This window comes from Myxocyprinus asiaticus, chromosome 17, assembly GCF_019703515.2.
Source record: "Myxocyprinus asiaticus isolate MX2 ecotype Aquarium Trade chromosome 17, UBuf_Myxa_2, whole genome shotgun sequence".
NCBI classification, from domain to species: Eukaryota; Metazoa; Chordata; class Actinopteri; order Cypriniformes; family Catostomidae; genus Myxocyprinus; species Myxocyprinus asiaticus.
In genome coordinates this window covers 460,213-474,587 of record NC_059360.1, presented here as the reverse complement: position 1 = coordinate 474,587, position 14,375 = coordinate 460,213, and the positions used below count along the sequence as shown (strand labels likewise).

General features: G+C 42.3%; 1 protein-coding gene across 2 annotated transcripts in view; it reads left to right on the top strand.

Annotated features, from left to right (window-relative positions):
- The window catches only part of LOC127455376 (gamma-aminobutyric acid receptor subunit rho-1), a 49,185-nt gene that overhangs the window by 19,225 nt on the left and 15,585 nt on the right, over positions 1–14,375 (top strand). For both annotated transcript variants that reach the window (XM_051723229.1, XM_051723230.1), the window contains exons 2-3: positions 1,742–1,792; positions 2,623–2,729. In XM_051723229.1, the coding sequence (XP_051579189.1) occupies positions 1,742–1,792; positions 2,623–2,729 (158 nt within the window). The remainder of the gene's footprint in view (positions 1–1,741; positions 1,793–2,622; positions 2,730–14,375) is intronic.

Sequence of the window (14,375 nt, the reverse complement as noted above, 5' to 3'; positions counted from 1 at the left end):
TCCGACATCCACAGGCTATCCTAGGGGATTCATGTGACTGGCACCAAATTTGTGCAAAATCATGCTAAGACATTGTAGGTGCTATATTGCGAACAGATTTTTTTATATTTTGAATGGTGTCACCATGGCAAAGCAATAAATGTCTGGAAAAGTAACATGAAGTTCCTTATATCTTCTGTGTGCATTGTACGATTTTGATGAAAATTCAGCTGTTTGTTTGGTAATGGGGGCTGATCACATTTATTCCGCTATTATGGGTCACGGTCATATCACCCACAACTGGCAGCAGAAAGTATAGCACTTTTAACAGACTTTGAAATAACCCTCTTGTGTTTACATGAATTGCTTCAAAATTCTTTTGAATAATATCAAGACACTGCTGATGTAAATTTGTAAAGGAATATTTGATATCTTTAATAGTGTTGCCATGGCAGCACATTCATTTTTATTATTCCTTTCTTCCTATATTAGGGTGTTTTTGAAGCACTTGACATGCTTAAAATGTCATGTAATTTTGCACACACATCAGTGTCGTTGGCCATTAGGTCTGGTCAAAAGTTTACACATGGGCAAGTGGGGGGGGGGGGCTCTGTAGCACCTTCTTTAAAATGGGTGTGTAAGACAGCCTCTGTAGCACCCCCATTTTCACCTACAGTCACCAAACTGGTACAAATATAGTTCTCATCAAGCCGGACAAATTTCATTATTATAGTCATTAGGTCCGCCCAACAGAACGTCGGCCATTTTGGATTTTTTGATTATTGCAGTCTCTGAACTTTTAAATAATCCTAGGGGATTCATGAGACTGTCACCACATTTAGACAACATTATTCCAAGACACTGAAGATGCTAAATTGTTAACAGATTTTTGATATATCGAACGGTGTTGCCATGACAAGGCATTAAATTATTGGCAAAAAATGGGAAACAGGAAGTGTCTGTTATCATCTGTGTGCAATGTGTGATTTAGACCAAATTGAGATGTTTGTTTAGTCTAGGGGGCTAATCACATGGATGTGACTATTTTGGGTCATGGTCATAGCGCCACCACCTGGCAGCAGGAAGTGTGGCTCTCAAAACAGACTTTAAAATAGTCCTCTTATATTTACCCAAATTGCTTCAAAATTGTTTAGAATAATGTCAAATGCCAAATGCGTGTGTCCATCTTGTATTGTTTTCTGACAGCCAGTGGGTGGAAATTGACCCATGGTGCTTGGGCCCGTCATTGCTGCTTGCAGCTATATTTAGTCTTGTTTTCAGAGAAATCTAACAAAATTTTGTGACATGTATATAACAAGAAAAAAAAACTATTTGCCAGTGGGGTAAGAAAAATAATATTGAGTCAAAAGGAAAACAAGTTTATTTTTCTAACCTCACTGGCAAATAGTTTTTTCTTGTTTTCATAAACAACACCAAATTTTGTTTGTTTTCTCTGAAAACAAGAATTAAAATCTCACATCATTCTGCTTCTCAAGTAATTTTTGGTTTAAGGAGGTTGAGATATTTTTACTGGAAAATAAGACAAAAATACTCATTATTTTTGTAATGTTCATGTTTATTATTAAATATTTTGGCTAATTTGATGATGCTTTCAGCAATAAGACTGCAGCACTCTCATTCATGCATCCATTCTGAGGAATTCTGAAGGCTTTCCCATTTCACATTTTTTCAACACAGAAAATGTGACTAGTCTAGATCTGCTGATAAAACAGAATTGAATACAGTTCTCTGTGTTGTGCAGATTACGCAGAGAAACAACACGAGTGGATGGAGCAAATCACAAGTCTGGCAGGTACAACATCTTTATTAACGTAATAATAGTTTATAGTGTTAATATATAATACTGGATTTTAGTGAAAAATTCTGCCTGATCTCATGAAAATCTTGTGACTGTGGCAACAGTTTTGCAAAATGATATTGTGTGGTTAATAACACATATTGCTGCAGTTCCGAGGTGAAATATCCACTGTGTGGCGCTAAAAGCGAGTTAAATATCTCCCACACAGATGAGGTTTTTAAGGTTAATGCTCTATCGAGTTTTAAATCAACAAAACCGACCTCCCTACCCTAAACCTTGAACCTAAACCTAACTGATAGTGTCAGAAAAAGCAAATGTGAGATGAAAAATAAAACCACGTAATTTTGTGGTGCTTCTAAGACACTTTGGGCTCAAGTAGTAAAAGTGTTTAGATGTCATAAGTTAGCACTGTGTGAGAAACAGGGTGAAAGTAAGTGTTTATAAACTGATAATCTGCAGTTTCGTGTGAATTGTGGGAATAAAAGTCATTGTTAGCGCCTTTTTCACCAGGAAACTGACGCCATACTTACAACGAGCCACATAAAAATCATTTCGCAAAAATGTAGGGATAGTTCTTGATTCTATGAGACCAGGTTGCAATATTGCAATCTTTTATTATTACTTGAAAGAGTTTCATTTAGCTTTTGTTGTACAGTAGATGCTATAGATGCATTTTATTTCTTCTGAAGATAAAACAACTGTATTCATTCAGATAGGCCGACTGCGTGTGCAAGTGAGACATTTCCTCATTTACTGGGATCTCAAAGCTTTTAGCTGCACCAGTTTTTTCTGATCATTTAGTTTGGTTTGTATCTACATTTTAGCCCAATCTTCAGAAGAAGCCCAGACATGACTAAATCTCCTATGACCAAATCAGAGCAGCTGTTGAGGATAGACGATCATGATTTCACAATGAGACCAGCATTTGGAGGTAAGCAGATGGTATACAATATCTGCACACAAACATCACACAAACACTTGTGTAATGTGTTCATGGTGCCATGTTTCACACACTTCAGTTTTGGAGAGATTTGGTGTAACAGATTACATTATAATTTTCTCATCAAAATGTTTTTCGTATTTATGAATGCTTTTTAAATTGTAATGGTTTGTGTTCTCAACTGGTGGGTTGTGACCTAAATATATGTTGCAGCTTCGAATAGGTCTGTTGTGGGTTAGAGACAGCAGGGAAAAAAACAATTACAATGCAATCAAGCATAGTTAGTAGAGGAAAATAATTAGATCTTTTAAATGGAGGAGAAAGATCCCCTTCCTGTATCTTCTGTTGTTGTCATAGGTCGTGTGTCCAATCAAACTCTACAGTATTTCAGTAAAAATTCATCAGTCACTTGGAAGAAGCTCATCAAATTAGACAGATGTCAACATGGTCAGGTTGTGACATGAACTCAACCTCAAAAACCACCAACTAAACTACACAAGGTCAATGAAAATACCACCCAGACTACATTAAATACAGATTCACTTGCAGTGAGGAGAAACAGTGTGTGTCGACCACAATTTGTTTGTGTGCTGAATTATCTGTCTGTCGAGAGCATCAAACCATTGAAATTTAAGAGACAAATAGAACCCTAAACTGTGGGTGTCAGCAGTCATTTCATGAGCTCTTTGGCTTGTCTGAGTCGTGTGTTGTTGTATATGAAACAGAAAAGGTAAACAGATGTGTCCAGATGTGACTGCAGCGCTCTAAATGGTTGTGACCCACTTGCGTTTGAGCGCTCGTGTCTGAGCTAAAATAGGGCAGAAATATTGATGGCCATTAAATCCGTCTGTTCACTGAAAACCTCTAAAAGAGTCCCATAATACAATATTCACTCTGGAGATATTTTAACAGAACTCAAAACACTGATGGAGGCAGACAAAACTCAAACAAAATGTCTTTTTCATGTCCCATTTGCAGGCAACAGGAGATTTCACTCTTTAATGTCTCTGATAGAAGGGCAAACACCTTCCTGAAAATGCAAGTGTATGTTACTGTTATACATATTTGTACACTAGTGTCTGGCATTTTCCATTAACTGTGTCAAAAGAGGGCTTGAAACTTGTAACAAATTTCATAAGCCAATTATTGTTCTTTTTCAGCAAGGAAGGTGCTTAACCTTCGGAAAATTTTAAAGGTCAAGCTAAATACTATATAAGCTGTTTAAGGTTATGTTTAATATGAGGTTTTGTATTTTGTATTTTTGTATTTTTTATTATTATTATTAATTTGGGACATCTCTGAATACAGTATAAAACCCTGTTTTATATGTGTTTTTTTATATTCTAGCAAAAAGCAAACTCAACAAAAATTAAATAAAATGTATAAATAATAAAAATAAATATATAACTACACCAGAATGGGTAACAAGTTTGCCTATATTAAGCTATAATAAAGTAGGGGCTAACTTGTTTGGGACCAAATGTTGGTTTTATAGTTCTTGATAAACTCTACATGAATCTATAGTGCCTCTCCAAGAAAATTGTGCTGATATGCAAAAGACTGGGCACTGTGAAATAATGAATAAAGCACACTTTATTATTCTATTCCATTGTCCTGTATGAGCTGTGCTCCAAAAACAGTCATAAAGCAAGCTGCAGAGCAACTCTCATCTTACAAGCAACCCCTCCTGCAAAGACGATGAGCAAGCCGGTTCTGACAGAAACTGAGGTGAAAGATAAAAGGACAGGGTCACTACTGGGGCTGCACAATTGAAAGTGAAATAAATTAATTGAAATAAAATATAAATGGCTATATGAATTTGTGCGATTATTAAGACTCAAAGGGCTGCGATTTAATTTAAATAAACACAAATAATATGCATGTGCTGCTTGGTTCAAAGTTTGTGCACAGCTCTGTTCTGTCTGTATTGTGCTAAGCCCTATTCAGACGGTAATTGTTTAACACTGGGACGTGAAGTAATTCTAGCATTTACAGGGGCTAGTCTAATTTTATTGCCGTTCGAATCCACATCTCTGAGTTTAAAAGCAGGAATCGATCCAAAAGTCATTTTGCAATCCTTTTCGGATGTGCATATATACTGTATATTTAATACAATGGAGGCTTGTATCACAGAAATGTTGGACATATTCACATTAATAAAGTTGTGTTGCCACTCCACCACAGTGAGAAGGGGCTCTTAAGTAGAAGAAGAAGAGAAAACAAGAGGTTGCATTAACCTGTCTATTTCCTGATAATTTCCACATTTTCGTAACTGTAGGTGGTATGTGTGGCTTCTCTCTCTCCCTACACACTTGTGTAGTGTGTGTGTATGCAGGGGCACCAGAAGATGTTTTGGGGTGTGGGGGTCACCACATATTCAGCACATCTTAATTACAATAAAGAAATCATATATAAAGCACTTCAAAATTTCACAAAGCAGAACAAACAAACATATCGGCGAGAACACTTATTTCAACAGATGGAGCACATACACCAGTACATTTGACTATACATTACATATTAAATTTTTGACTGAATATAATTAGACAGCTAGTTCTGACTGTTCTGAATCAAAATGTAGTGTGTCAGCTAGAAAAAAAAATACCTCACACGCGAGTTCTTCCAGTGCCAAATCTTGGGAATAGTTGCAGAAATGCACAAATAATGAGCCGGGACAACGTAGTACAGGTGACAAGAGAACTGCTCATCTTAGCTGATGTCCGTAGTCTTGTCGGCAGTAAAACCATTGTATGGACAGCTTGAAACCTGAGAGACTATTTTGCGCTGAAAAGAATGTGCAAGATGGTCTAGAATTTAATTCTCTATGTGTCGGACATCCAGTTGTCCAAATCCAATTATTGATCATGTCGGTGCTCCTGCTAGGGGGTGGTGTAAACCGAATTGTCAAGGCAGGGTTTGGGAAATTTTGATTTGGATGGACAAAAACATTTTGACAAGAACATTATAAGACTCTGGACTCTTTTTGTGAGAGTTAGCTACAGTTTACCCCCTGCACCAGCGCCATACAGTAAGTGTTGTGTGTGTGCGTCAATCAAGAGGAAAGATATGCTAGGCTAATCCCATTTCGAGAAAGAAAACAGAAATGTAAAACGAAAACGATTTAAGACATAAAATTGTATTTAAGAGCATAGATTTAAAGCTCACTTACAAGTTACATTTTAAATGCCTTACTGAAAATGTATTGATTTTTTAATATAAGAAATTGTGTTGCATTTACAATCCTTTGAAAACAGGGGGTGCTGCATCACCTACAATTCCCACATCCCTGTATGTGTGTGTGTGTGTGTGTTTGTGTGTTTGTGGGAGAGAGAGAGCACTGTGTTCACTCTATTTACACTCCAAATGTTATCCGCGATGTGTTGACAGAACATTAGGTTACTCACATAACCCTGGTTTCTGATAACATGAAGCGAGGTATCTCTGTCAGGACCAGGAGTGGGACAAGGTTGTGGGGACTGAGCACAGGGAAAACAGGGGATGTGGACACAGATGGAAAGAATACAGGATAGTCAGGGATAAAACTAAACAAGACTTTAATGATCCAAATCAGAACTCAGTAGCAATTCCAAAAAAGTAAATCCAATAAATGCATAAAGTTCATGGGCAGCAAAAATCCACATAGTATTCCAAAATATAAATCCAAGAAACAAAAATAATTCCAAACTGAAAACAAAATAAGCAGTCCAAAAAAGGAATTCCAAAAAATAAATCCAGAGAACAGGAAGTAAATCCAACAATAGCAGCCAGTAATCCACAGAGACAAGGGAGCACCAGAGAACAGGTCTAGTGAACTCAAAAACTGAGTGAAGAATGAACTTAATTACATCACAGGAAACGAGGCACAGGTGAAATGAATGACCATAACAAGAGTGGGAAACACAGGGAAAACACAATGGAGACATCTAGTGTACAAAATAAGGAATGGCAAGACCAAAACACTGACAGGACCCCCCCCCCCCCCCAGGAATGTCTCCTGACATTCCCTCCCGGATGATCTGGATGATGAGCGTGGAATTGTCTGATCATTTCTGGATTCAAGATGTCTCGAGAAGGAACCCAGGAGCGCTCCTCCAGCCCATAGGTCTGACTGCGGGAGCAAAGGGAGAAGACATAACAGGTTTTAATAAAGATACATGAAACGTGGGGTTAATCTTGAGTGATCTGGGTAAATATAAGCGGTAAGACACAGGGTTTACTCTCCTTGCTATCCTAAAGGGACCAATTAAGCGCTGGGCCAGCTTGCGGGACTCAACTCTCAAGGGAAGATTTCTGGTAGAGAGCCAGACTCGCTGGCCGGGTCGCAAGGGAGGAGCAGAGCATCGATGACGGTTGGCCTGGCGTTGGTACTGCTCTGAGCTCTGGAGGAGCTTAAGACGAGCCCTCCTCCAGGTTTGACGGCAACGTTGAATAAAGTGCTGAGCAGAAGGAACTCCCACCTCCTCCTCCTCCTGGTCTGGAAACAGTGGGGGCGAGAACCCATACTGGCACTCAAAAGGAGACATTCCGGTCGCCGAGGACCTCAGAGTGTTGTGTGTGTATTCAGCCCACATGACAAAAGATGCCCAGGAAGAGGGGTTGTGGGCAGCCATGCACCTAAGGGTGGTCTCCAGGTCTTGGTTGAGCATCTCAGTTTGTCCGTTGGACTCGGGATGGAACCCAGAGTATAGACTCAACATCGTCCCGAGTAGTTGACAGAATGCCTGCCAGAAACAAGAGGAAAACTGGGGTCCTCTATCAGTAACAATGTCCTGTGGAATACTATAGACTCGAAAGACTTGGTTAATTACAATTTCAGCAGTTTCTTTGGCGGAGGGTAACTTGGGCAGTGGAATAAACTGGCATGCTTTAGAGAATCTGTCCACTATAACAAGGGTGGTAGTGTTACCTCGGGACGGCGGGAGTCCAGTGATGAAATCCATAGACAGGTGGGACCAGGGCCGTCGTGAAATGGAGAGAGGATGGAGCAGGCCTTGAGGTGACTGGTGTGGAACTTTGCCTTGGTTGCATGAGACACAAGCTGCCTCAAACTCCCGTACATCTTCCTTGATGATAGGCCACCAGAATCTCAGTTGCAGGAACTCAAGAGTACGTTGAATACTGGTAGGTAAGGCGGGAACTATGTCCCCACTGGATAACTTGAGAGCGAACCGCTCTGGGGATGAACAGGCGGTTCAGTGGACCTCCTCTGGGATCAGGATCTTGAATCAGTGCCCACCTAACCATGTTCTCGATTCCCCATCTGATTGGAGCCACAATCTTAGAACTTGGGATGATGGGGCCCACTATATCTTCTCGGTTATTGGGTGAATCGACTCAGGACAGAGTGTCTGGCTTGAGGTTCTTGGACCCAGGTTGGTATGAGAGGGTAAACTGAAAACGGTTGAAGTATAGAGACCATCATGCTTGGCGAGGATTAAGTCGTTTTGCCTGCTGGATGTATTCCAAGTTTTTGTGATCAGTCAAGACAAGATACGGATGTTGAGCCACCTCGAGACAGTGTATCCATTTTTCCAAGGCATACTTAACCACTAACAGTTCCCTGTCTCCGACATCATAGTTTATTTTGGTAAGTGTCAGTCGGTGAGACAGGAATGCACATGGGTGTAATTTGTCATCTGTTCCCCTCTGAGAGAGAACCGCTCCTACTCCTATATCCGAGGCATCCACCTCAACCACAAATGGCTTCTCGAGCTCAGGGAGAACAAGAATAGGAGCTGAGGTGAAGCAGTGCTTGAGATCTTGAAAAGCCTTTTCAGCGTCAGAGTTCCAAGAAAACTTGGAAACTCTTCCCTTGGTGAGGGCTGAGAGAGGAGCTGCCACAGTGCTGAAATTCCTTACGAACTTCTGATAGAAATTAGCGTACCCCAGGAAACGTTGCATGTCCTTCACTGAGGAGGGAGTAGGCCACTCTGCAAATGCCTGTACCTTCTTGGGTTCCATCTCGATGTTACCTGGGCTTATTATGAATCCTAAGAACTAGATCTTAGTCACATGGAATTCACACTTCTCTGGTTTAACAAACAGGTGATTGTCCAGAAGTCGATGAAGCACCTTCCTAACATGATCCGTGTTCATGAAGGGAACTTGAGAAAATCAAGATGTCATCCAGGTAGACAAAGATGAACTGATTAAGCCATTCCTGGAGGACATCATTGATAAAGGCCTGGAAGACAGCTGGGGCATTGGTGAGGCCGAAGGGCATGACCTGATACTCGTAGTGCCCTATGGGAGTATTGAATGCTGTCTTCCATTCGTCCCCTTGTCTGATGCGCACTAGGTGTTACGCATTACGGAGATACGGCTTGGAGAATAGGGAAGCTCCCTGAAGTAACTCGAACGCCGTGGCCATAAGAGGCAAGGGGTAATGATTCTTGACGGTAATTTTGTTAAGGCCTCGATAGTTGATACACAGAAGAATCGTGCTCCAGCAGGTGAGTTGGAGGCTCGGATGAAGCCAGATGCTAGGGATTCAGAGATATACTTGTCCATGTCAGCCCACTCAGGAGGGGAAAATGAAAAGATTCTGCCTCTGGGGGAACAGAGCTGAGTAACAAGTTAATAGCACAGTCATGGGGCCAGTGCGGGGGAAGTGTGGTAGAATACATTTGCTGAAAACATCTTGGAGGTTGTGATACACGGGGGAACTTGAGAGATCAAGGAACTCTTGTGACTTGGGATTTGGCTTGGGAGGATTCGAGATAAGACAGGTAGATTGGCAGGCTTGGCCCCACTCCAAAACTGAACTAGTAATCCAGTCGATGTGGGGGTTATGGTGAAGGAGCCAGGGGTAACCAAGGACTAGGGGAAAGTCAGGGGACTTGATGAGATGAAATGATATCTCCTCCCTGTGCTGGTAAATGGACAGATGGCAGGAAGTAGTACGCCTAATAACCTCTCCGCAGCCCAGAGGTTTTTCATCCAGGGCAGTGACGGTCAAAGGAACAGGGATAGATTCACAGGGAATTTGGAGTTCCTGGGCTAGATGAGAATCCATGAAATTCCCAGCCACCCCAGAGTCCACCCAGGCTTGGAGGGAGGTGGTTATCCCAGGACAGTGTTACAGGCAAGAACATTCCAGCTTCAGCAGGGGGAGAGAGTTGGGTTACTCCCATCGCAGACCTCCCCTGTCTGCGCAGGACTGGGCTTTTCCCGAAAGCTCGGGGCATGAATCTCTGAAGTGTCCAGTTTGGCCACAGTAAAGGCAGCATTGCTCCTTCATGTGGCGATCACGCTCCATAGGTGAAATCCTAGTGCGACCTAGTTGCATGGGCTCCGGAGTTACCTGGGCATCTTGGAAGCAGGGATATGTATGGATCGGTTGAGTAACTGGAGTCAAAGGACTGGCAGTGGACTTACTACTTCAATCTCTCTCTCTCAGACAATTATCCAACCGGATGGCCATGTCGATGAGAGTATCAAGATCGTCTGGGGTCTCCCGGGTAGCAAGCTCATCCTGAATGGCTGACGAGAGGCCGTTCTGGAAGCAGATGATGAGAGCCTCCGCATTCCAGCCACTGGAGACAGCGATGGTCCGGAACTTGTTGACATAATCTGCTACAGTGCGGTCCCCTTGCTGAATGGATAGGAGTTTCTTTGATGCCTCTCAGCCATGGAGAGGATGATTGATTACTTTCTGAAATTCAGCATCAAAAGCATCATAACTTACGTAGAAGGGACTGTGTGCCTCCCAAACTGCAGTAGCCCAGGACAGTGCTCTTCCCGAGAGCAAGGTAATGATGTATGCTATTGGTCGGAGGGAAACGAAGAGGGCTGGTGCTCAAAGGTCAGGGCACACTGGATCAGGAAGCCATGGCAGGCGCTCGGGTCCCCAGAGAAGTGCTGAGGAGGTGGAAGATGAGGTTCGGCCGCTGGACTGAGACACGGCTGCATGTTTTGATGCTCGGAAACTGAGGATGGTCTTGGTGATTCAGGAAGTCTTTGAAAAATCTCTTTGAGAGAAGTCATTGTCTCGGCCAACAGTCCATCATGTCTAGCCATCAGGGACTCATGTTGGGCTAGAGTCGTGCTACCATGCCGACCAGCTCCTGAGCACTGGGGTTCTTTGCTGGGTCCATGAAGTGGCTCAGTTTTTCAGTCAGGACCAGGAGTGGGACAAGGTTGTGGGGATGGAGCACAGGAAAAACAGGGGATGTGGACCCAGATGCAAAGAATACAGGATAGTCAGGGATAAAACTAAACAAGTCTTTAATGATCCAAATCAGAACTCAGTAACAATTCCAAAAAGTAAATCCAATAAATGCATAAAGTTCATGGGCAACAAAAATCCACACGGTATTCCAAAATATAAATCTAAGGAACAAAAAGTAATTCCAAACTGAAAACAAAATAAGCAGTCCAAAAAAGGAATTCCAAAAAATAAATCCAGAGAACAGAAAGTAAATCCAACAATAGCAGCCAGTAATCCACAGAAACAAGGGAGCACCAGAGAACAGGTCTAGTGAACTCAAAAACTGAGTGAAGAATGAACAAAAACACCTAACTTAAATACATCACAGGAAACGAGGCACAGGTGAAATGAATGACCATAACAAGAGTGGGAAACACTGGGAAAACACAATGGGGACATCTAGTGTACAAAATAAGGAATGACAAGACCAAAACACTGACAATCTCACTATGAGAACGCCTTAGGCGTGACCGATATTGGAAGCCAATGATACAACATCTGTCAACAGATTGACAGACCAATCGCTGCAGTGCTCGGGGAGTCCCGCCTCCCCAATATAAACCCCAGCTACCTGCAGCTGCTTTATTCTCTGCATGTCTCTTCTCCATTCAAACTGCAAGGAGGTCAGTGATGTGAGATATCTCATTTCATGTTATCAGTGAACCGGGGTTACATGAGTAACCTAAAGTTATTTTTCTAACATTCGTTTGGTATCCCACTATGGGATATAGACAACTCCCATTTTGCAGATATGCTGCCTGAAGCAGACGTAACAGGCAGAGAGACGCAGAACCTCCCCTCTGTACTGGATCATGCGTCTTGGCATCCAAGAGATGAGATCAGAAACAGAAGTATAGAAATATGCACCTGTAACCCCCATCACTATTGTTATATGGTGTGCTTAGCGTACAGTACGCTGCATTCCTGCCTCAAGGACAGAGTGAGCCACTGAAGGCTCTATGACATCCAGTCAATAAAACCTAGGAAATGTGTAGCCATTGCCCTTGAACAGGGCCCAGAATGTAGCCATAACCCTAGTGGAGTGGGCTCATGACCCGTCTGGAGGCTGCAGATTAGAACTATTGTAACAAAGCACAATCGCATCCACCACCCAATGAGAGAGGTGCTGGCAAGATATAGGTTTACCCTTATGTGAGTCTGCTCATGAAATAAAAGCTGATTACTCTGCCGTCGAGCCCTTGTCTTTTGCACATACATTCATAGAGCACGAACCGTGCACTGGCAATAAAATCACTCTTCCTCTATTGAGGAAAGAGGCAGCCAATAAATCTATTGACTGACACAAAACCAATGTGTCGCTCACCTTATGCACAAACGGCAGGTTTGGTCTAGGAGTTACCTTCAGACCTCCTTGGGCAAACAATATGCATGAAGAGTGAATCGATAGAGCATGTAATTCACTCACTCGCTTGGCTTTCGAGAGAGTGAGTAACAAAGCTGTCTTTAAAGTGAGCAGCTTTAATGCAACACTCTCAAATGGTTCAAAAGGAGGTTGAGACAATGAGTTCAGGACCATGGAGAGATCCAAATAGTACCAGAGTCAATGACTACATGTCATGACGATATAGCACCCAAATAGTCTTTAACCGTAGAAAAGGCTCTGTACTAATCTAAAAGGTCCTGCAGAAAACACAGTATGCCCGTCAACGAAAATAAGTATGAAACAATGTGTCTATCTTCACACCATCGTTCAAACACTCCCCATTTGAGATCACACAACAAATGTGTCAAAGCTGCCCTCGCACTCTGGATCATTTCAATCACTTTCTGGGGCAAACCAGTGGTATGTAAATTTAGCCTCAAAATTTAGAAGAGGCCAGGGCTGGTCGTAAGGCAGCTGGGCCATCTCTGCCATCCACAGCATCCCCGGCCAGTTGGGTGCCATTAGAATTAGTGAATGGCCAAACTCTCTCACTCTCCGCAGCTTTGGCCCAATCAGGCTCAGCGGAAGGAATACAGCAACGTGTCCAACCAAGAGTGGGCTAGCGCATCAACACCCAATGGTGCATCGTCGCCAACCAGGGAGAAAAACAGAGTCTTTGTGTGATGCGAAGAGATCTACAGCAGCCTGCCTGAATCTCAGTGATATGAGGCTCACCACTTGAGGATGAAGCCTCCATTTCCCATACAGAGGATTCCCCCTGAACAGCAAATCTGCTCCCCTGTTCATTACACTCAGAACATATGTAACATATAATGACAGCAGGCTCGTGCTGCTCCACACCATTAGTCTCTCTTCCAGAATGTGGAGTTGGTGTGAGTGGATACCCCCCTTCTGATTTATAAGCTAGATGACATCTCTGGGACAAATAGAATGAGCGTAAGCATTTTGAATGTTGAGGTTCTGAAAATCTAGAATGGGATGGAGAAAACTTGCCTTAATGCATTAGTTTACTCTCGCACACAGAAAAAGAAAGCCACTCAACAAACACATAGAAAAATACTGGGTCCAGACGTTGCCTTGCGGCTCCATCTGTGAACTGTTAAACTGTAATCCACAAAAAAAAAATAAAAAAAAATTGCATCTGCTGAGAGCCATTTCCAAAAAAATTTCACGGGGAAGGGAGTGAGAATGAGGCAGCTGCAGGTAGCTGCGGTTTATATTGGGGAGGCAGGACTCCCCGATCGCTGCCGCGATTGGTCTGTCAAATCTTTTGACAGATGTTGTGTCATTGGCTTCCGATATTGGTCACGCCTCAGGCGTTCCCATAGTGAGATACCGAATGAATGGTAGAAAGAAGACTAACCTACTAGTCGACTACATGGTGCAAGCCCTGATGTAAATATTACAAATATTACATGCAACTGACCACGTGAGAAGCAAATTTCAGAGTTTGCAGTATCACAGAACTCTCTCCTCCTCTGTGAATTAACTGTCATCTGAACAGTTTTCAGAGTTTTATCACAGAGGAGCCATGCGTACATCTCCCTGAGAAACAATTACTGTCCAATAGGGCTTAAAGAGCACTCGTGAGGCTCACGACAAGGTCTTTTCATTTTTTTCTGAGCGGTTCTGTGCCCCACAACTCCATCTTGGGCTCAGAGTAAGATGTGCTCCGAGTGTGTATCAGATTTAAAGCACTCCAGATGCACTTGAATTTTTCTTTTGCATAATTCCAAATATGTTTAGCTGCTAAAAGTTAATATACAAAATACAAACAATACACCCCATGGCACCTGGTATTTGTGCACAGAGGAGAAGATGTTAAAATGAGGAGCGCATTATACAGCTGTTGTGAATTCTGCTACAGGAACTCTTCATACAATTGTCCGTCAAAATAAAAGCTCAGTGATTTAGACCTCTTTGGTTTAACTGGAACGCCTAGAGTTAAGATTTTATTACAGAAATACTATTGCTTAATAATAACAACAACAATAATAATACAATAATATAATAATAATGAGGG